This window comes from Sinocyclocheilus rhinocerous, unplaced genomic scaffold, assembly GCF_001515625.1.
Source record: "Sinocyclocheilus rhinocerous isolate Xijiao unplaced genomic scaffold, SAMN03320098_v1.1 scaffold85, whole genome shotgun sequence".
Classification (NCBI taxonomy): Eukaryota; Metazoa; Chordata; class Actinopteri; order Cypriniformes; family Cyprinidae; genus Sinocyclocheilus; species Sinocyclocheilus rhinocerous.
In genome coordinates this window covers 2,605,131-2,629,353 of record NW_015649998.1, presented here as the reverse complement: position 1 = coordinate 2,629,353, position 24,223 = coordinate 2,605,131, and the positions used below count along the sequence as shown (strand labels likewise).

The 24,223-nt window shown below is 37.3% G+C and overlaps 1 protein-coding gene across 1 annotated transcript in view; it reads right to left on the bottom strand.

The window, feature by feature from the left end:
• Positions 1-3,571: 3,571 nt before the first annotated feature.
• The window catches only part of LOC107711116 (BMP/retinoic acid-inducible neural-specific protein 3-like), a 34,343-nt gene continuing 13,691 nt past the window's right edge, over positions 3,572-24,223 (bottom strand). The window contains exons 3-8 of the mRNA XM_016516063.1: positions 16,306-16,496; positions 14,597-14,787; positions 10,298-10,403; positions 8,478-8,714; positions 6,686-6,908; positions 3,572-4,809 (exon numbers count right to left, since the gene is read on the bottom strand). Coding sequence (XP_016371549.1) covers positions 3,693-4,809; positions 6,686-6,908; positions 8,478-8,714; positions 10,298-10,403; positions 14,597-14,787; positions 16,306-16,496 — 2,065 coding nt within the window. The 3' untranslated portion in view covers positions 3,572-3,692. The remainder of the gene's footprint in view (positions 4,810-6,685; positions 6,909-8,477; positions 8,715-10,297; positions 10,404-14,596; positions 14,788-16,305; positions 16,497-24,223) is intronic.

Below are 24,223 nucleotides of genomic sequence, written 5' to 3'. Positions count from 1 at the left end.
CTCCAGTCCATCAATTAATGTTCTCTGTGAAAAGCTGTGTTGATAGGAAACAAATCCATCATTAAGGTGTTTTAACTTTAAACCATCACTTGCATCTATTTTGAAATCTATTTTTTAAGTTAAAAAAAAGTCTTCATGGATTAGTTGATTACAAGCATGTAGCTTTTCACTTCACAACACTTTAATTGAAGGAGTCGTGTTGATTATTGTGATGTTTTTAAGAACTGTTCAAACTCAGAATCTATTGATGAGCAAGTGACGTGATTCAAAATATCTCCACATTTGTCATCTACATCTTGGATGGCCTGAGGATGAATCAATTTTTAGCTAATTTTCATTTTTGGGTGAACTATTCCTTTAATTCACACAGGAGTGAAACAACACTAGTGTTGCTCTGAGACTGTTGGAACCATTTTCATTGGGGGAGATAAAAATTTACAAAGTAACTGGTATTGTGTTTCTAAAATGCAAGTTACTTAATATTTACTGTTGTGGTATTGCTTAATTATGATACTATTTCTAATTAAACATCATGTTTAGCGTGTGCATATAAAGTTGTGCAACATCGACAGCAAAGGGAGTACAATGGTGTGATTCAACGGTAAATTCTAATTGGATGTAAAATCGTGATTGATTTGTGCTCATACAAACTACATCAAGTGGAAAGGACAGTGTGAGTAATAAATTGACGTTGATACGGTCCTGGCCCTGGACAACAAAATGCCACTGGTTTGTGAGTTGGTGGTTCTTGATGGCATTGATCTCCCTGCGGATCCTTTTGTTCTCTCACGTAATAAAGCTGCACATTGATTTATTGGCAGCAGACAGCTACCTTTTGCCTGCCTCCTGTTCACTGCAGTATCTGGCCCTCCAGAAACCTACAGTGAAGCCCAAGACAAAGTTAGTGTCAAGTTAGCAATGCATCTTCATCGTGAATCACAAAGAACATTACAATGTTTACATTGAGGAGATCAAAGAGGCAACATGGCCACTATTGATCAAGCGTTGGCACACTGCCTCAGAGTGCTTAGTGAATAAAGGGCTAACCTACTAAGTTGATGTATGCTCTTTCTTTAATCTCTGTCTGTGCGGGTGAGTTTTCCATCTTCCTCAGAGGAGCTGCACAGTAAATATAATGCAATGCTAAGTATTTTCTTTTCCACAGCTCTTTCTGTACAATTACAGCAGAATGATAAATTGTTTGTCAGGCTGCGAGAAAGACCGATTGCCTATGTAATGTTTTGCCATTTCTTATTGTCATATTTGTCATTACAACAACGTGTCTAATCATTTCAGCACAACTGACAAGCTCTCATTTTACAGGCTCTCGGTGCAGCGTGCAGGTGATTTGTGTATGCATTCTGGCAGTAACTGCTCCCTTGGTCATTTGTGTTCGCAGAGTAATTGCTACAGCGTGGGGTGTTTCACATGTGAAAATGTTGCAGTAGCTGCAATGCGGGTAGATACTCCAAGAAGACATAAAAGTAGTGATCTTCCCTCTAAGAAGATTCTTTTCTTGGGAAGCACAAATGGAGAGATTTTTTGGATTTGAACGGTGTCTCTAATATCTTATTATATGCAACTTTTCTTCAAACATGTACAATTTCCTTTAGCGTACAATCCTTTGACCTTTACATTATGCAATCTGTGTAAATCGCAGGTAGATTTTCTACAGATGTAAAGCAGCCTTGTTGAAAATATGCCTTGAATGAGAAAACCAGCCTGGAAAGGCATCGTCCTTTAACTTGCAATTCACAGTTTCAATGTTAAAGTCTCTCTGATGAAAACTCAGTCACACTTTATTTTAAGGTCCAATTCTCGCCATTAGCAAACCATTAACTACGACTTTTGCCTCAATAAACTCCTAATTTGCTGCTTATTAATAGTTAGTAAGATAGTTAAGTTCAGGTATAGGGTAGGATTAGGGATGTAGAATATGGTCATGCATAATATGTGCTTTATAAGTAGTAATAAACAGCCAATATGTTAATAATAGGCATGTTAATAAACAACTAGATACTAGTGAGAATTGTGTCCTATACTAAAGTGTTGCCGAAAACTCTCCTAGTCCTTGCAGGCACAAATCTTTCCTTTTTCTTAGAAAGTTATAAAAAATATTGTTTGCAGTTTATTTTCTGTGGGATTTTTGCAGCATAAAATGCTTATTATACTGCAAAGAAAATATGTAAGCTTTGAAAGAGAATGTAGGTGAGTTAGGTAAGGCTCAATTTATTTATTGTGCTAGTTCTAGGTAAAAGGTGCAAACACAGATTATGAAGAGGTGATTGACACTTTTTTTTGTTGGCATTAACGTAATCTGTCATCATGTGTTGATTCTAAATAATTAGCATTCACACGGTCTAAATTAATGTAATTTAATGCAAGAAAAAAAGTGAGAAATAACTGAACTGGGAAAAAAATTCTGACAAGCATGAACAGCAAAAAATATGCATTATATACTGAGGTGCACAAAATAAGTAAAGCAAAACTGTATACGGTGTATTCACAAAGGCACACTGGATTCCACACTATTTGTCCCATTTTGGCATCATTGTTACATTCCAGTATAAGGCTCATTTGTAATCATATATATTTTATGGTTCAGAGAAACTGCTTTGTTCTGATGTAACAAAGTGTGTGGTTAAAACAAAACAATGTTCAAAAGAAAGATATGAAAAAAAAAAAATAATAATAATGAAAACATGATACAGAGACAAATACAAACCCTGAATTCCAAATACTGAAAATAAACAATGTTTAGATGAATTCAGAATATCAATAGAAAACATTCAGCTCAAAACATTGCATATATGTGGCTCCATTCAAAATGTCTCAATATTATATTCACAGACGCCTTTACATTGTTAAATCAACCCTCATGCCTTCAATTATGACTAACTGGAGAGAGAGAAAAAAACTTTTTGATAATAATACCTTATAAGCCTAGAATAACTGTGCCAATGTGGTTCAGAATGATCATTAATACAGGAAACACGTGTAATATCAGCATAGAAATATGAGTAAATCATAATACTCCAATGTACTGATAATGTACGGGACTTTGTAATGATTTTAGTAATGGAAAAAAAAAAAAACACTCTCTCTTCCAATGGGATGTGAATAAAAAGAAATTAACATGAACCTAACAAGCATATAATATAATTATGTCAATAAATCTGTTTCATTATTATTTTATCAAAGTCGTATATCATGTTCAATGTATTTAATTCCTCATTAAGTGCACTCAATTGCAAATATAAAATGTTGAATTTTCCAATAAACTAAACTGTCACATAACAATAAAAATATGCTGATAAATAATGCAACCATTACTCCATTACAACCATGATGTTTTAATAACAATTTAACTACAAAATTGACTGACATCACTGTATTCTTTCCAAGGAAAGCGCACTGTCACTGAAGCAAAAGAAGAAGAAAAAAAACATAAAAATTACAAACAAACACTCCATATATTTTTAAAATCTCTTCTTTGAACTCAGTTTACAATACAATAAAAATTAGTCTGTTTTTGAGCAAGATGATCTACTAGTGAAGGTAAAGTCACAAAAAAACTGTCATCAGTGTCCAAAAGTGTCTCTATCACGGAAAGTCATTGCAGCTTTGACTTTAACAGTCTACTCTGCATTTTTACAGTTGTTCTATTGCTGTCTGCTGTGATGCTTTAGCCGTTAGCTACAGAGTTTAGTGGTCTCATAATCCAGAGAATTGGGGAGACGGGCATTGAAGGACTGGAGCGAGGCATGAATGCGCACCACCTCATTAGCCGTCAGTTTGAGACGGTGCCGTAATAAGCAGGAGAAAAGGTCCAGAGGTTGCTGGCCCGGTGGAGAGAGTCGGTTGACCCGGTCCCGGATCTCCAGCAGCTGGAGCAAGGCCGAGTCCTGCGAGCCCTGCGTGTATGGGTAGTCCAGCTGCAGGATCAAGTCTCGGATTGCTTCCGGGTCGAAATGCATACTGTAACCGAACACTTGAATGCTGTTGATCTTCATATACCCCAGATTTCTAGTCGGGTCGGCCATTTCCAAAGGCTCCAGGTAAACGCTGTCATTGGCTCCAGTGCCTGGAGTTTTGATGCGGCTCCTCAGGTAAATGTGGATGGTCTCAAAGAAGGTCTTCCACTTGTTGCCCAAAGTCAAGGTCCAGTTAAAGCATTCTAGTGGAAGGTCCAGCTTAGCAGACTTCCAGTCTGGAAAACTGTTCTCGTTCACAGGAATTAACCAGCTTTCTGAGTGGCTCCCTCCGAAGGGATTGATGAAGAGTGTGAGCGTAGGTTCCAGAGTGCTGTTTTTCGTAAGGCAAATTTGAAGGGAGATGCCTAAGAGCATATGGACCAGGTTGGATTTGTATTTGTTACTCTTTAGCGTAAGCAGCATCCTCTTCCTCCATGAAGGATCGAACCAGCTATTCAGCCGCATGTCGTTGCTGATGAAGATAGCGTGAACCTCTAAGCGTCGATCGGCTCTCTGTAGGAGGTAGCGTAGCTCCAGATCTTGAAGATCAGTCTCAAAGCCCAGGTAGTTCTCGGTGGAATCTGCCACCATCGGTCGACAGGTCCCTTGACTTAACATGTAGCCGACGTTGCAACTGCCGCAGCGAGTGTGGTTGTCGCTAGCACAAGCGTCGCAGGCGGCACCTTCACCCACAGAGCATGGTGTGGGTACCTGGCAGGAACTGTGGTCATATGCACAAATGCAAGTGTGCAGTTCTTCTGAGAAGGAGCCTAGCTGGTTGTTCTCTGAGCAGTATAATAAAGACTGGAAGTAGTTCAGCCAATACGACTGTGGCCTAAGATAAGGTAAACAGCAATATCAGTTAGTCTGCCTAAACGATGATTGTTGAGATTAAATTGTCATGTATCCAAAGCCGGTACAGCGGCAGATGGCAAGATTAAAACTAGCACAAACATAATTCTGTTCCACAAAAAGTCATCTAAAAAAGTACAGGCATATATTGTTTCCTTCTTCTGTTTAAAATATGGCAAAACTGTCACTTAGCATCTCTCACTAACAGCAACTGCTTCATGATTTATTTTCGCAAACCTATAAATGTTCCGATATTGAAGGAGATTTGAAAGTCTAAACTTAAAAGTAACACTGCTCTAAACTGCTGGTTCTCAACTGGTGGGTTGTGGCACTAAAATGGGTTGCAAGTCTGTTTTGACAAATCATTAAATTAGGGCTGTGAAAATAATATGCTATTTTTTCTGATTAATATGGACTGTGTAACATGTTAAATTCCATGCATAATGTGCTCACATTTGCAAATGTATGTTTCATTTATTTATTTATTCATATCTCCTTTATGTTTCTTCTACATTAATTTGGGTATTCAATGTGTGAATCACACATTTATGATTTATTAATTTTAATGTTAGGTGTGATCTGTGATTTTTATTGAATTAATAAACTTTTTTTTTCATTTAATTAACCATATAATTGTCTATAGTTAGGATAACACAATAATTAGTGTAAATCAAAGGATGCGGACATAGACAGGCTGCTCTCAAACTTCCATATCAAGAAGAAAAGTATGCACTGTAGAAGAAAATATGATCCAGATAAAACTTCACTTACACATTGTTCGAAAATGTTTAATTTTAAGGGCATTTTTATTTACTTTTGTACAATAAATTGTAGAGATGTAACGATATTATCAATATTGCGATATCGCGATAGCAAAACTGTCTCGTTATTATCGTGGTCACATGATGATATGAAACGATAAAAGTGTAGTCTTGGCAGTGGCGTTTTCCTTCAAAATAAAAGCTCTACTGCCATATCCGTCAAAATAAAAGCTTAAAAGTGCAGTATGAATTGCTGACAGCTAGCGGTTTAAATGGGTAACGTTGCTGCAGTCCAAATTCAAAATATCTCTTTCAAGTGTAGAAATTAGGAAATAAGTATTGTAGTTTCCTATTTCTATGAAGTATTCATTTTCATTTATTTTACAGTGCAGTTGTTTTACAGTATATGGCTACTGCTGTCATTGTTGTTATTATTATTATTCTATTCTAATTTGTTTGGCTTCCTAAAACACCAGTGTGAATGTAATTTAGACTGAGACAGTATATAACAAATAAAAAGAGGCTCGAGTCCCCTTTAAAGTTCAGGTACAAGTCAATACAGAGACTTTTTTTTTTACTTGAGATTTCTCTTAATTTTGAACTCTCAAAGTGCATTAGATAGACTAATTTAACTTGAAAACTTCTTAATTTGTCTTTTTTGTTTAAATATCGCAATAAATACCGTATCGTGGACGTCATACCGCAATAATATTGTACCGTGAGATTTTGATATCGTTACATCCCTAATAAACTGTGTTGGTAGCCAATGTAAAATCTAAGGCCTGAAGCAAAACCAGTTGAGAACCACTATGCCGACTTTAGTCTTATTGATTGTGGGTAAACACAAAGTTGTCTCCCCGGAGACGAGAGCACTAGTGCTCCCTTTGACTCTGAAGCACACTGACAAACATTCCTCTCGGCAGCCCGTGGAGTCTGAAATGCAGGCCACTCATGAACACAAGTAATAATGATGATAAACACTATGTGAAGAGTTTCCTCTCTGGATACAGTAATTGGGGGCATTATTCCATTTCGGAATTAAGTATCAGTGTATTTATCACCACAACAATGAGGAGATAATGAGTCTGTTGTGCTCACCTTTCACGCGGTAAGTTGATGTGGGGCTGCTTTTGGCACCTCTTGCTGAGGCTGAAGAGCTTGTAAACCACTCGCTGGGCTCGCTTGAAGAGACTTTTCATGCTGCTTTCCAGCTGCTCATAGCGCCGCTGAAATACACCATCCAGCGACCACAAATGTTGGATCATCGAGGAGTTGAGGAAGAAATTCTGCGGCAGCCTCATCAGAAATGTTTTGAACTCATCTGTTGAAGAAAGAGTACGTTCTCTCAGATATAGTAGTGTTGTCATGTAAACTTGATTGAAAAGTGGTTAAATGCCTGAACGCATTGCCTTTATACTTCACTCTCCTTGACAATAAGAAGGAATCATTTCAGTGAAGAGACATTTTTTCAAGCGGTTCCTACAGAGCATTTCATTTTAGCTGATGGGGCAGAACACTGAATGCCTTTGATGCTCCTATCAGAAGGACACATTTACGATACCTGAGAAAGTATGTATATCTGGCACTTCCTGATAGCTCTAATAACATAAACTTTGAAAGTAATTGAACTCGGGATATTTTGGGAAGAAGGGAAAAGGATGACAGTGTGGAAGAAAAAAAATCCATGCGTTTTAATTTTGCTCAAGCATTAATGGTCACTGTGAGGGTGACCTCGACAGGCAGTAATACAGTACCTAAACATTATGCTAAGTGCTCTCATTCATATGCTTGATGAAAGATGCTGGATAGGCAATAAAGCATTTTATGGGTGATTAATTCTGCTCAACATACTGTAAGGCAATATGTTGAGCAGGATATTTTTTTTCTAATCCCACACTGTCTCTGAAGGACATTATGTGGGGAATGTCAGGATTCACTGAAAGTTGTTCATATTTATTCAGACCAGTGATCAGTGTGAAAAAGTAGAGAAATTATACTAGATAAGACACCACAGGTCAACAGGATAAACAGTTTAACTAATAGTTATTGCCATAATTCCGCAGTTGATTATTCACAGTACATTAATAGACATTTTTGTGTATTACAAGTTTTTAGAAATGTTACATTAAAATATGCAAATTATGCATTATCTAATTAAATATGGACTAATTTGCATCAGTTTCCGGAACACAAATCTGAAAAAGCCAGGTTCAAAATAAATTTTTGTTGACATATTAAAGTTAAAGGTTCTTACACAGGGGATTTTGGATATCCTTTTTTATTACTACATAAATCAGAAAATTATGTCAACAGACAGAATTTTCACCATGTTTATAGGAATAAAATTTTATATAAATAACGTGAATGATATATGAACAATCCTTCTGTAAAAACTTTCAAAATATAGATAGGAATGAAACTGTAAAGTTTGTTGAGTGTGTGTAAGTGCTGAAGTGGAGGTTTCTGGCTCAGTGCAGGAGAAAAAACTAATTTAGAGAAAATGGCCTTTAAAGAAATGTAATTGAAATCTGCAGTCGCAAATAGATAAGGTTTATTTTCGATGTTTTTCCCCCCACTAGTATGCAAAAAAAATTTGTTATGAAAGCAAAATAGCCTAAAATCTCAAAGACTGACTAGTATGTGAAAAAATGGTTTTGCCTATAGTGTTAGTTAAGAAATTTAAATGATTGTTTGTCCATCTTCAGTAATGAATGAACAGTAGTAAATTACATACTTTTCTAAACTACTATAATAACTAATAATAATTATACAATACAATTCCAAAATAGGCTCTTAAATTAATTGTTGTGGTGATTGAGATGTTTCTTCAGAAGGACAAATGAATAACAACAATTATTCAGTTGAAACATGCTTGAATTCAGTCTCATACCTGAATCTTCAAACTCCTTGTAGGTAAGAGCCCATGATTCAGAGATTCGCAAAAGGCTTTCCTCCATGGCCTGAATATCCATGTAGGGACAGTTGCACTCTGGGAACTTGGGGTCACATTTGCACCAGCAGTCATTGTCTCGACAGACAAAAGTTCCCTCTCCATTGCAGGCAATGTAACTAAGAGCTGCTTGGACGAAAGTGTCTCTGAGATAATCTGGCAAAATGACCTGCAAGCCTTCAGTTATGGAGAAAAGAAAGATTGTTATAAGAATACTGGGTCCTTGATTAAAGTGGTTTGATAAAGAGAGTCATGTGGTCACAAAACGCGCACATACTTGGTAGGCATGCGGTGCCTGAAGTTATCATATTTTTTGTTCAGCAATTGAAAACGTAGCACATGCTAAAACTTCTTAACAAGTGCTTTTGCCATTACAATGATTTTGACTCTTTTCCAAATACTAGTGAGTATGCATACTGTGCACAATAATCAAAACAAATTATGATCAAACTCAATTCACTTATGATTTCTCTTGTGACAGATAGGTTTGACTCAACTATGCTTATAAATGCGAAGACAAAGGAATGCACAAATTTAGACTATATTTACTGTATGTCTTTTAACAATCAAGTATCATGGTTTCCACAAAATATATTAAGCAGTGCAATATTGATATATATATTTATTCCATGGTCTGTCTGAATATTGGATTCTGATTGGCTGGCGGGTATGCAGTAAAACCGTTTAATGCACAGGTATTTCCAAGTCAGTTTAATCACCGTTCCATATTAATGCGCTGCTTTAATTGATGCACACTAACCAACACACATCACTCGCACACACACACACACACACACAGAGAGAGAGAGAGATTGCAGATTGCGCTGCACATACACATAAACTTGTTGTCAACGCTTCCCCGCGATTTTTATTAATAAAATAGCCTAGATACTAGATCGCTACATTATATTCCTCAGCAACGATGGTAAAATGGCTGTTTCTGAAGTAATTGTTTGTAGAGAGAGACGCGCAGACGCAGCACGCAGGTACACACAACCGTTATCTCTTTCTCTCTCTCTCTCTCGATCGATAATTAATTGAAATGCATGCTATAATTTGAGCCCTTATACCATCACGCCAATTTATTGGCCAAATAGCGCCTAGCACCGCCCCCACGCATACGTAACGTATGCTATATCAGCGTGCCGCACGCTGTTTCATCAGATTTCAATTCCTTCAGGAAGCGAATCATCTGTCGCCCGTTATATATATATATATATATAATAAAAATATAATAAAAATAAAAACAATCAGCATATTAGAATGATTCCTGAAGCATCATGTGACACTGAAGACTAGAGTAATGGCTGCTGAAAATTCAGCTTTGCCATCAAAGGAATACATTACAAATTAAAATATATTAAATTAGAAAACAGTTATTTAATAATATTTCACAATATCACTGTTTTTAATATATTTTTAATCAAATAAATGATGATACATATAAATGAATAAACATACTTTTATTTTCTCAAGCAAAACTTACATTTCAGTATTGAATGAATAATTTTATAATCTGCATTTCACTTAAATCATCTGCCATCTTAGATTTGAAGTTATCACTTCTCCACAAGTCATCTTGGGAAGCCACATAATTGAGCTGCCAACCTTTCAGAACAACCTTCATGTCAAGAACGTGACTATGATGCCTTAAATGCTCCTTCGAGCAGATCTCTCTAGCTTTTGGAAAAGAGCCTTTTGTGTTTCACATAAAAAAAGTATCAAAACTTGGCATACTAGATTTGAACAACATTTTATACCTTGCAAATGGACTTTGTTCTCGGGACTCTGAACCAGCACAGAACTGACAGAATCAAGGTTGTCATAGTTACTGCAGCCGAGAGGGCCAGTCCTTGTTTCAGTTACCTGGGAAACAAAATTCAAAATGATCAGTTTCACTGTACTGTTACTGTACCATGGTATTTTACAAAAAAAAACAGTGTGTAATGAACTCCTTTCCCATGTTTTGCTTGTTAAAAGGGATAATAAGCAGCCTGGCTGTGAACAGATGCATTATAAGAACTTCCTGTGCTTGGTGAGTCACTTGTCCCAGACATGGTGCTAATGCGCATGCAGTGGTGGTCCTCTCACAGATAATCACTTACTGTTCTTCTCATCTTATTGAGAGAGCTGAGCAGGCTGTTGCACAATGTTTTATTCCCCCACTACGTTATGAAATGTATTTAATTGATTAGCTTCCTTATTCAGAGATTCTTTCACACCCACAAGGAAAACAGAAGTCCATTTCTCTCTACAATGCAGAATGTTATCTAACCTTAGCGGAGGGTACTTAATGATGGTCAGACTCTGTGTAGCCGTATTGATTTAGGCATCTCAATTGACCTTTACTGCAAGCTAGCCCCACTATCCGCATTTGCAATAAGAGATCACACTGAATTTTTTCCTTCTCTTTTCTAGTCATCCTTCTCTCCTCATGACATGGAGAAGCACGCATAATTGATTCACACTTTTCTCTCTTATGGTGCCAGTGAACCTTCATCAATTCAGTGATCTCTTTCGATTCGGCCTGTCAGACAATATCTTTTCCAGGCTGACAGTTAGATAAGGTAAGACAAGGTTGTCTTCTGCCACTCCATCACAAACCCACTGAAGAGTCCAGTGTTGGTAACAGGGAACTCTGCAGCATGCAGGTTTGCACTATATGGGTGTTTTTTTTTGTTTTGTTTTTTACAATCTTGACCTTTAATGTTGCATAGAGTTACCATTTTACATATTTCTACAAATATACACTAGTTTTTTTTTTATGCTGGATAAAATCATTTTATTCAGCAGGGACACATTAAATTGGTCAATTTTATTTGAAATAAATGCTGTTCTTTTGAGCTTTCTATTCATCAAAGAATCCTGAAAAGAGAAGGCATCATGGTTTCCACAAAATTATTAAATAGCGCAGCTGTTTACAACTGTGATAATAATAAGAAATGTTTCTTGAGCACCAGATCTGCATTTTAGAATGATTTCTGAAGGATCAGGTGAGACAAAAGACTGGAGTATTGGCTGCTGAAAATTCAGCTTTGCATTCACAGGAATAAATAACATTTCAAAACATATTAAAATAGTAAAGTGTTATTTTAAATTGTACTAATATTTCATAGTATTACTGTTTTTAATTGTATTTTTGGATCAAATAAATGCAGCCTTGGTGAGCATCATAATTTTACCAACCCACAAATTTTGAACGGTACTGTTTTTTTTTCTTCCCTCCATAAGATGCAGTTTTAAGCAAGCAAATAAATAAATAAGCAAGCAAGCAAGTGTGAGGAAAGAAATATATAGACAACTAGTCTTCCATCCTGACCCATCCCTAGTTACTACAGAACATATGGCCTGAATGCCTGGCTTGAGCAAAAGCTTGAACTGCAATAAAACACAAAGCTTAGCTCAGCAGCAATTGATTTTTTTATAACGACCATACCTGATGTAATCAGATGATATATGCTTTATTATTTAATGCACCATATGATGTGCCATATGGTAAAGGGCTACTGATTGATGAACAAGTGGAGTATGATATTAGATTTCCTTTACAGATAACAGCTGTTATTCAAAGCAAATACTTTGCATGTCACAAAATACCTTGTAATGGCAAATTATAGGCCACCTGGACTTGCGTGATCCTCTGCTGTTCAGGCTTAATGTGAAACATCAACAGTCTGCTGTTGATTCCCACCCTGCATAGTGAGCAGCTATTATGGATCAGTCAAATATCTCAATTATAGCCAGAAAACAATATTCTGTGTGGAGATATTAGCCACCAAGTTTGGCTGATAGAAAGCTTTTCTCCAATTTCACAGCTGGACAAATACCACAGCTTCAGCATTTCTTTTTGAAAGCACCACTAGACAAAACGAAATATCCAGATTTTCCATGGATGGACTCGCACAGCCAGAGTTTTGACCTGCGGCACAATTTTGGTCCACAGTGCAGTTTATTTTAGTTATGAACAGCTCACTAAGTCAGGAAGAGACCACCTTACTGAATGACCAATATGCTGTTCAAACAAACAGAAACAGACCAGAAAAATGAATCAAAATAGTGGTGCGGGAGTCTCAATGAACTGGACAGAATAGGGCATGTCAGCTGAGACCAGCATGGTGGGTTTTGCTTGAAATATGCTACCTATAACAGAACACAACAGTCAATTATCTGCAAAAGAGTTGGCGTTGTCTGTCTGCGGTTACAATTCTGACACGGTGTGTGTTTCCGAAGGTATTGTGGCTGTAAATTCAATTCTGGCTTGGCTTAGAGCTGATCTGGTATGAAGAAATTGTCAAATCATGAGCAAAATGATCCCCGCCGATTGCAGAATGGCTCGGGTTTTCACGCATTAAGACAAACAACCTGAGCAGAACCACAAAGGTAGGATAAAGCCTGACTTCGCTCCAGTGTTTTCCTCTCACAGTCCCAGCACACCGCTACATTAATAGGCTTTTCCTATGAAAGGAAATAGCTAAATTTCCCCTCCACGGTGCCCAGTGGGGGGAGCTAGAAACCTCATTCTGTACTCCAGCACTGTTTCATCTGGAATTCATATGGAGGAACGTTTGCCTCAGTCTGTCCCGTGAAATGTAGACATGGGTCAACGCCCTGTGGAAATGATGCGTGTGTCAGAGGCCCCTGCTGCTTCTGCGATTCATTCTCTTGCGCTGTTGGAGCTGCACCGTCCTGCCTGGCAGGCTGCTTCCGTCACTCACAGGCTCCTTTGCTTTTCTCCCCAGCAATAGACAAACACAGCCTTGACACCTGAGATCTGCCCTCCCAACTGTAATAAAATCATCTAAGCACTGCAGCAGTTGTGTGCCGAGGGAAAGCGCTGTTGTATATAATGGGATGGGGAGGGATCATCAAAGTGTGGACTGGAATATATGTGTCAAACTGTGCGTTGCTGTGACAGAGTAAATGTCTGTTTGGGGGATTTGTACAGCTTTGTGTGACCAATTTTAATGGCTGTCAGCAAAACTGTAACAGCTACTTCAAATAGCGCATTGACTGAATCCCTAATTGTGACAAATATGAAGCACAAAGCTTTCTTTGGCTATTCAAATTAGTTTGTGTTGATCTGTGAGGATTAAAGATACATTTTAAGAAAGTAAGGCATGGCATATGGCAAACGTGATATTAAGACATTATAAAGAAAAAAATATAAAAAATGGGCTAATTATTAAAGTTATTTTGTTCTGTGTTTACTTTTTGATGAGCCCTTTCCTGGAATAGGAGACCATTTTTTCCTTTTTTTTTTTTCTTTATTAGTTCCCAAATGTTTTTCTATATTTTTCTTCCATCTAGAACTGGTTATCGCAGATACAGAATTCCGTCATTGTTTCTGTATCATAATACAGGAAAAGTAGGCAAAAATGCACTAACTAGATATTTTGTCAAAACAGAATGACTGAAATCAAACAGTTTGCCAAGTAAGATATTTTCCTGGATCAACATTATTTTTCAAAAATATAGACCTAACCCTATCCCTACCCCTACATGGATGTTGATCCAGGAACATGTTGCACTTGGTGAAATCACGTTCACCATATATATATATATATATATATATATATATATAAACAGAGGCCATCCTAAGCTTTAGTGTTGCCATACTTATATTTGTACATACTTACATTTTGCATTTATAGGGCTGTACAAAAGGCATTAGGCTGTCAAGATGCAAAACATCCAGATAGGTTGCGAAGATACACCGTGTTTTTGTTGCTGCCTGATTTTTGATACTTCCCCAAATTAAGCTTTTATACATATAAACAACCCCATATTTTAATTACTCCGCGTCATAGGCCATTCATAAAGCTCATTCTTGAACAACATGTACAACCAGAGCTACTTTTCTTTTCTCACAATGCAGAACTTGTCATATTCAGCGGTGAATGGATATCTCTAGATACCCACTCATAGCATATGACACTTTTCATAGCAGGATCATGGCAACAGGGATAGTGAAAAAAAATGCACTTTGTTATACTGAACATGATTATTCTTGAGGAGTTGAAAGAAGGAAGCTGTGGGCTCTGACTTGACTAATGACATACCTTGATGGCAGTGGAAGCAATCTGGATGTGATGCAGTTGTCGCAGAGTACTCTCCCTGTCTATGAAATAGGAGGCAGCCAGCTGGTGCAGGGTCTCCAGAGTCACAGCCGTGCTGTTACTGGTATAGTCGCTCGCCTCTGCTTTCTTACTCAACTTCCTCTTGTCCACAAATATAGTCAGAGCCTCCTCTCCTAGCAGAAACAGAACAGACCAAGCTTATTGATAAAGAAATGTTTTACAGTAAGAATTGATCTATTCTATGCTCCTGCAGAATGTATTAAGGATTCTGATGCAAGCTGTAGTTTTATATAAGCTGATTGATAACTACTACAGGGCCAAGTAAAAATACTGGGTAACACTTTAGTATAGGGACCAATTCTCACTATTAACTATTTGCTTATTTGTCTATTATTGACACATTGGCTGTTTATTAGTACTTATAAAGCACATATTCTGCATGACCATATTCTACATCCCTAATCCTACCCAATACCTAAACTTAACAACCTTAAAAAAAAACTATTAATAAGCAGCCAATTAGGAGTTTATCGAGGCAAAAGTCATAGTTAATGTTTTGGTAATAGTGAGAATAGTGTGACCAAATACTGATTTTGTGATTAATCACAATCTTCATTTGAACAATCCTTTATTAGTTCATTATGTTGATTCTTAAAATCCCAAGATCAATGTTTTACCCTAACTTTTTTCGGTGGCTGTGTAATGTCATATATCAAGTATCAGTGTTTCCAGAACCGGTTTTCAGGAATGGAGACTCCTATGAAATCTTCAGCATAAGAAATTATACAGTATTTTATCTGAGATAGAAATGTGAGTTCGCAGTCTGTACTGAATGTAATGAAAAGTTTGAACGAACAAATGACTCTTAGTGAATAAAAAACATACAGTTTGTCTAGTGTAGCTCGATTCTCAAAACAAATTACTTTAATCAGCTGGTTATTTTAATGAATAGTTCAAAAAGACAAGTTACCGGTTTAGCCTAAAACACTGACCTTCATAATTTACAGCATTGGCAGATAGTGTTAGCAGAATCAAAATAAAATATAATTTAAGAAATTGGAATCGAATAGATTGGAATCAAACCAAACGATTCAATTGTCAAGCAGAATTTAATCAGGAAATCTGCAGCCCTATAAGATAAAGCAGATCAGTGTGACTTTACAGTTAATGCTTATACTGTATATGCTCTGTAACTCTCTCTGGCAGTTTGTATTCCAAGCAGATCTGCTGCAAAGCCAAGACTTGCATCTCCATTTTCATGCTCTAACCTTACACAATATTGCTTATTTTCCAGAGCAGCGAAGGCCACATCAGTTGTGTACAGCCAATACTTTTGCATTACATGAAGTAACTTGTAAGCACAGACTGCTCTAAGTTTGAGAACTGAGCAAAATAATGTGTGCGGATTTCTGAAAGGTAACCCATTCTGGACATGATGCCATCTGTTTACACCTGCCTCCCCCTTCCAACCACACAGTGGAAGAAGTAATACATTATGCGGCAAAGCATGTCACAAGTGATTTTGCTTGGCTTGATAGAGTGGAAATTGAGATGTAAATATGCATGAGATCTATCTGTGTTTCTTCTGCATGAAAAACACTAGTTGGTTTTCAAAAGTTCGCTCACAGTAGGAATTATGACCTTTGTGCAAAACCACCATGAGGATGTTTCACAGGAATATGTTTTTCTACCTCCTAGTGTAGCTGAGAGTAGAAAATGGGTCCCATATTTCTTGATCAGGTTGTCAGTAATTAGCTGGGCAGTGGGTCTGCGTCCCAGGAGTCGAATGTTTCTTATAAACTCCGGGGTGAGAGGCAAAGGGGAGTTCAGGAAATCCCGTCGCTCTATAGCCAAGTTATTCACTTTCCACCGGCCAAATTCCCTGCATGAGAAAAACAGAGACAGTAAACAGGCCTGTCCCTAATGATCTGTTTTCATTAACATTTCTCGACTGTTTTGGACATGATAGAAGGAGGCCTGCAGGGCAACCAGCGCTCCTGCCAAGCTGCATCTCTAGCCTCAGGTTCTCAGAGCATGTTTCATTTGGGGGATGAATACCATGCGTAGGGCGCCGCCTCCGAATGTGCAGCTGACAGGTGCTATGCTCAATAAACACTTCGTGACAGAAATCTGCCCCGACAGAAAGACTCATAGAATTCTGCCCTGTGGTGACAACCAATACCTTTCATAAAAGTGGGGAGGAGAAAGAAAAGCTAAATGAAAAAAAAATACCACCACAAAGCTCTGAAATCCTTCCAGGCAAAAAAACAGAGAAACAATGCTCCGGGCTTTGGTGACTCATGCATTTTTTCCACTCCTAGGCTTCCTCCATAGCACCACATGACACATAGTTGACAATATATCACACATATGAACACAAATTAAATGTTTCTAAATCTGTAGGAATGATACTGAGTCAATGCGAAGCAAATTAACTGCTGACATAGTGTATGAAAGTCTAAATGCACTTTCAGAAAAAAAAGGTACAAAACTCACTGGGCCGGTTCCCTAATAATATGTACACTTTAGATACTAATATGTATTTTTAGGGTGTGTTTACACTTCTAGATCAGTTTTCTTGGTTATTTTGGTCTGAATCAAAAAATGAAATGATACATTTAGTCCTGGTTCGCTTTTTGTTCACACTGTCATTTTTAACACTGAACCTAACAATACAAAACAAAAGACATAAGAATACTGTCAAATCCTGATTGGACAGCTTTTATGACATATATTTTTTTCGAACTTACCAAGCATCAGAAACTGATGCTTAAATGTGCTTGTTATATGTATATGCATAAGGTGGTATTTTTTACCAGCTGATAACTCAAAAAGAGCATATACAATGTGTAAAGGAGTCAAAACAGTGCCAGAAATCGTATCTGCTGTGATGAGACAGCAGTGTCTACCCAATTGTTTGTTCTGCACCAAAGTTTGGATGACAGTTTTCGAATGAACTTCACTAACAAAGCAATTGTAAAAGAGTTTGTTTTAATCAAACCAAATCTGCCAAGTGTAAACACACCCTTAATGTACTAATATATTTATTTATATCATAATATCATATCACCAAGTCCTCAAATATAACCAAAAAAAGGTTACTATAGTTAAACTAAGGTAACCACTAATTAGCCATGCTTTTGCTACACTTACCATAGTTTGACCATGGTATTTGTAGTAAAACTGTGGTCATACAAATGGTAATCAATAAGCCTAAAAACATGGTTACGACACTTTTACTTTAATAAACCATGGCTAATTTTTGCAAGGGAGGTACTAATATATACCATTTAGGGGTAAATAAGGTGCAAGTTATTGTACCTCTGTACCAGTGATAGCTTTGTAACTTTGTTTTGAGTGTATAAATCCAATTAAGTCATATGTGTTCAAAGTCTATGAAACTGTTTATATGATTAAAAGGTATTTTAATGGAAAGTATGAAAAAATACAGCAAGCTTGGCTTGTTTTTAGAACATTTTAGCTTGTTCTGTGCACCAACAACACCATTTCAGATGCTAAATTGGTTCTTAACAGTTTTATTCAAGCTGATTGATGCAATCCAAACTGCTTACAATGAAAAGAAACATGCCTTTAGCTGGGTATCTTTAATGCAAAAACATACATTAGAACACCGAGTCACTTTTTAAAGTAGACATGAAAAATAGCATGTGGGCTAATAAACTGGAACTGGGTAGTTGACATCTTCCTTAGAGCAAAATACTAAAAGCATTTGTGCCAACTTATTGCAGGATGAGTAGCTGATGAAGCAATTAAAAAACTTGTTTTTAATTAGCCCTGACAGAAACTATTTTGTTTCTTAAGCAAAGGTCAAGACTAATGCTCCTCTTTGTCTCACCAGCAGCAACTCACAATGCATACAAAAATAACAAATTTAATTCATGCAGTTACAGGCAATTAAGTATTCAAGCCTTTTCTCTCTATAATTCTTTCAACCCCCGGTACTTATTTTAAGCTCTGCGTTATGCAATTATGCATACACTAAAATAGGCACATGCCTCTACAAAAGGCATTGGCACAATCTCACACTCAATACATCTCAAAACACCCTCCAATTGCGGCGCGCCTCTCTTCTATAAGAGCCTGTCCTCTCAGTTAGCCGAGAAATAGTGAGTAACCTCATGCACAGGTGATGGATGGAGCTGGGGTGGCCTTCTGAAAGGGGATCTATCACATTAAATCAGGAGTAATGACAGAGGCCTCCCGACCCAGATGTTTGATTGATTCATTCCAGCAAACGCCCTTAATTCCATCTGCTGTTTTGCAATTCATAAGGGGCAAAAGTGATAGAATTATGTCGAAATTATGTCACAAAAACACACATTATTAATGTATGGTCGAAGCTGTTGTTGGATTTATGTCAGAATATAATTTTGGGTAATTTCATAAGCAACGCCCTCAGCTGCTGTAAATAACGGTAATATTGCATTTGGCATGTGCTATACCAACAATTGGGATGATGACTGCTTGCTTGAATTTAGATGATCTATCTCAATTTCACATGGCACCATGAAAAGCCACTTTTTAGACTGGACAGTTCTTTGGGAGCTGTGATGAGCTAGCCTTCAGGAGTTCAAAGGTTCCCCACAAAGAGGAAAGTAAAGACGGAAAATCCTCCCTGTCATTCTCTTTCCCGTCACAGCTGAGCACGATAAGCTTGGATTGTCTTATCAGGTGAGGCTTTGTGTGAGAGCAGTTTAAAGGCTTCTCTAGGAAGCACTCTATGGGACTTCTGCTGTGCTATATGAAATGCTCATTACGACCGTAGTCATCATCAGTCTTCACAACAGCACTGAAACCGATTCTGCTTTCTGTGCTTTGTTTCTCAGCTTTTTGTTGCAGAACAAAAAGTCCTCGAGGCTTATGTCACAAGCTTTTATCTCTGCCTTTAAGATACGTATTAAAAAGATGATTTGAATATCATACAGAAGGAAGTGGCCCTAAAAAGAGAAAACTTTAAATAAGGGCAGCTGTCATCATGAAAAGAAATAGCATTAATAAACTTACATTATTAAGATTGTGTGAGAGAGAATTGCCTTAGTCTGTGCGCACATCAGCCTCTCTGGAAACTATCCTGTGGCAGTGGTTCAGTTAAGCAGGTGGTATATTTGGACCCCGTCTTTGAATGTTATGATATGGCATTTTCCCAATATTCTACAAAGTGAAATCTCCCAAATAAAAAAGAACTATTTCCAACAAAGAGCTCATTAAAATTCTTTCAAATTCAATCAAGAAGAACGTGGAGAATTGAAGGAGAGATGAGACGGTGCACTTTCATTACCCGGATGACAGTGTTACACACCACTCTATGTAGGAGAACCACTTCTTGTAATTCATCTTCTACCTGTCATTGCGGATTATTTGAATTGAGCAATGTAACAAGGCTGTGCTTGAAGGAGAAAAAGCTATCCCCAATATAATATTGCCACTTTTAATCTCTCTAGGTCTGCTACATGCGTGCATTGTTATCGGCAAGGAAATACACTGAAAAAGAGATTGCTTAAGTAAAAGGCTCCAGGCTGTGCAACATATTACAGAGAATCTGCATTAGCATTAAAAGATGCGATCTGATCTAAGAATGTCACAAACACAATATGAGACACCAAGATGAATTTATCATCCTTTCCATGCATTATCTGTACACATATATTGCACTCAAAAGAACAATCAATTGATATCCAAGACAACTATACATACCTTCTTTAAAAATGTATAAAATATCTGTATTTGTGTTTGTTTACTTTTAAGTATATTTGGTTATATATATATAAGTACATTATCGCTCATATACAATAGTATAATAATGGAGCTCACACCCAAGGAGGAAAAAAAAAGAGAGAGAGAGAAAATGCAATTTGGTGCAATAATCTGGGACAGTTTATATAAAATGCATATGTATATCAGTTGTCACTCTATTTCTCCCATTAATGTCTTAGTATGTTCACATTCATTTAGACGATTTTAACCAAATCAACTTACAATTGAGAAATACAACAAGCAATTTATAAGGAGGCAATAACACGAGCCTAATGTATCATATTTGATACTCACATTTTAACCCAATTGTTATAAAAATGATGTATGTATAATTAAGTAAACGGAAGTTGCTTAGTCCAGTTAATGTTCATACTGAAATATTACTAACAATATGAAATGTTTAGTAAATGTATTTGTTGTACTGAAAATGTTGTTACCTTTTCCTTTTTTATATAAATCATATTGAGATTAAGCATTATTAAGATTTTAAAGGTTCGATCAGTACCATTTCTAGGCATAGGCAAGATAGGCGGTCGCCTAGGGCGCCACCAGCAGGAGGGGACGCCAATGTGAGTGCACGTACTGGCGCTACATTTTAGCAGGGTTGTGATAAAGAGTGGCATGGCCATGCTGAAATATGATTGCCGCCCCCAGTGGATCCCCAACATCATTGGGCTAGAGTACTTTCATTCTGACGATGCCTGTATGCCATTGGAACAGAGCGCTGTCAATTGCTGCCTCTGATTGTTGCATGCAAAGTTTGCATTTGGAGCGCTCAACAACACCATTAGATCAATGGGTTTTGTCAGTGCTTTGGCAAGGTAAGGCTTTTTTTTGTTGCCATGCAATAAAGCTAAGTTCAAAGGCCAATTTAAAATATTTGTACAGTAAAAAGTGCACAAAATCAGTATTTTGTTTAGGCAGTATTTGTGGCAGTCGAGAAATCATGTTGTGAAATTGATCCAAAAGGTGTGCGTTTTTACTCCAATGCATTGTTAAAGGATCAGTGTGTCCTGAAATATTCCCATATAAAATTAACAGCCAATTTAAAAATATTGGTGTAGTAAAACTCGCTAAATCACAAGATCAATACATTATTTTATTAAACCGCTTTGTCGAATTATCGCATCCTTACGGAAGTGTCAAAATGCTGAATCAATTAATTCGCTTCCAACAGCGCTTAATTGGGGAGAGGGCAGATAATCACGTTATTTAAAGGGGAAGTTCACGTGTCAATGAGACTCCCAAGAGGAAATCTGCTCGTCTGCCTCACTCAAACTTCCTCACTACAACCACCGTCCACCAAGAGCCCATGCAGATAAGCTACGCACATTTATCTGATGAAGAGAGGACACGACGCCGTCAACATAACCTGTGTTTTTACTGCGGTGAAACAGGCCACTGTAACGTCGAGTGCCCACACAAAGCCAGGGGATCCACCACTACTACCAGCCGGGTGAGTGTTAATCAATTCTCTCTTCTAAGTTCAAAAACGTTTTTGATTCCTGTTCGGCTGACTACTAAGAATGGTCCCATTACTTTGACAGCGTTGATTGACTCCGGTGCTGCTCTGAACCTGATCAACAAGGATATTGTCAAGAGATACAGTCTATTTCTCTTTTGGATTACCCCTTTTGCCTGTTTGCCTGGTTGGACTGCCTTACTGTGTTTTTGACCTCATTGCCTGTTTTTACTGACCCTGAGTTTGGTTTTGTTGGACTGCTTCAATAAACATCCGCATATGGATTCTTCCTCGGCTTCCGCCTCACCCTCATTACAGTAACGAAGGAACAAGTAGCTGCATTCTGATTACTTTTATGCCACTGATCAGGCATTTATATGTAGTTTGGGGTAACAAAGGGTTTTATAGGTTTGACTGAAATAATAATGCAATAACTGACACAACAACAACAAAACAATTGAACAAAAACAGATAAAGACAAAAAGTAGCCATTGATAATATCTAAACATAGGCCTATTTCCAAATCCAAATGTAAGAACATTTATTTATGTGTGATGACAATTTCTTAGCAACTAGGAATTGTTACATAGAAGGGCCAAAATTCCTGTGAAAGACTCATTGCCAGTTATCACAAACACTTGATTGCAGTTGTTGCTGCAAAGGGTGGCACAACCAGTTATTAGATTTAGGGGGCAATTACTTTTTCACGTAGTGCCAGGCAGGTTTAGACATCTTTTTTCCCTTAACCCTTTCGCACGTGAGTTTAAAATATTCTAGTTGAGCCCCCAGCGTGAGTTTTTTTCAGGCGACCGTTATTATTCCTGAATCACGTTCTAATTTCCATGGCAACACATCAGCCTTGCCACGTGATACATCGCAGTTACAATGGCGCCCCGGATGGATGATTGCATGCAGGTTAGTAGTCAAGGACACGTTTTGCTTGATTTTAAGTTCAAATCCTCTTAAAATACTTGTTAGCATTTTCAAACTATAATAAACTGTTGGTTGACGTGTTTGTTTAGTTATTTTTTCCACGGCTTTGAATTTTCTCGCAGGAGCCACTTTGCAGACCCTGCACAACAGCCGTGTTACAATTGGTGAGTAACTTACGTTTAAGTTTTTTTTTTCTTGATTTTGAAGCACCTAACTATTTACACGCATTTAATGAATATGCGCAATAATGTGGATGTTCACAAAAATGGCACGTATGCTCACCCTAATGTGAATAAAACCTCGCGTTATGTTTGAAAGGTTATTTTGCCTCCGTTGTAGAGATCAGTGTTAGATTACAAAATACATATAGTTTTTCCTACTATTTGTGTGACTATGTAATGTAATTTAAAATGTATAAAAAAATAAAATAAACATGCTTAAACACACTGCAGGCGTCCGTCTCTGGATCAGTGCCAATCAAAGCGGGAAAGCAGATTTGAATTCAGCAGTTGATGACGTGACACACAGAAAGTTCTAATCACACCGGTGTGATCGTACGCTTCAGGGACCAGCCAAGACTGATCACACCGGTGTGATCGTACGCGTCAAAGGGTTAATAAATGAAATCATAATTTCAAAACTGCAGTTTGTATTTACTCAGGTTATCTTTGTGTAATATTTTTGTTTGATGATCTGAATCTTTTAAGTGTGACAAATATGCAAACAATTAAAAAAACTTTTTCACACCACTGTATATATATATATATAATATATATACAGGCTAATAGGGATTTCGCCTAGGGCGTCAAAATGGCTAGAAATGGCCCTGGGTTCAATGCATACTTTTCCTTTTCTTTACAGAGTTTTAAATCACTCAATAATGTTAATCTAATTTATTCTGTAAGAAATTTAGAGCAAAATGCTTTTTCTTCTAAATCACAAGACAAGATTAAATGAACATTGAAGCCCTCATAAAACTCTTGGTACATAAAACACGACTAGAGTAATTATCAACAAAGCAATCTTTTTTAGCAAATGAACAAACTAATCTCGACATCACAAGACAACAAATAACTAAACGTGACAGCTGACAACAATATCAACAACAACTGTGTAAATAAAAGGGGCAAACTGTCAAACAATGCAACTGTTCAATTATTCAAGGCCCAGTGCATATTGAGATAGAAGTGAATGGGACTGAACTGGAAAATAATTTTTAGGCTAGGCCTAAGGCCCAATCCCAATTCTATTTTATACCCCTTCCCCTACCCCTCCGCCTACCCCTTCCCCTTGTTCCTTGAAACAGAGTGTCAAGGGGTAGGGGTGAAAATATTTCCCTAAGAATTGGGACACCACTACTATGCCGTCACACGTCATCATACGTCGTCTAGCTCCTACAATACACACACCTATACTGGTGTGCTGGTGTGCATTAGAGC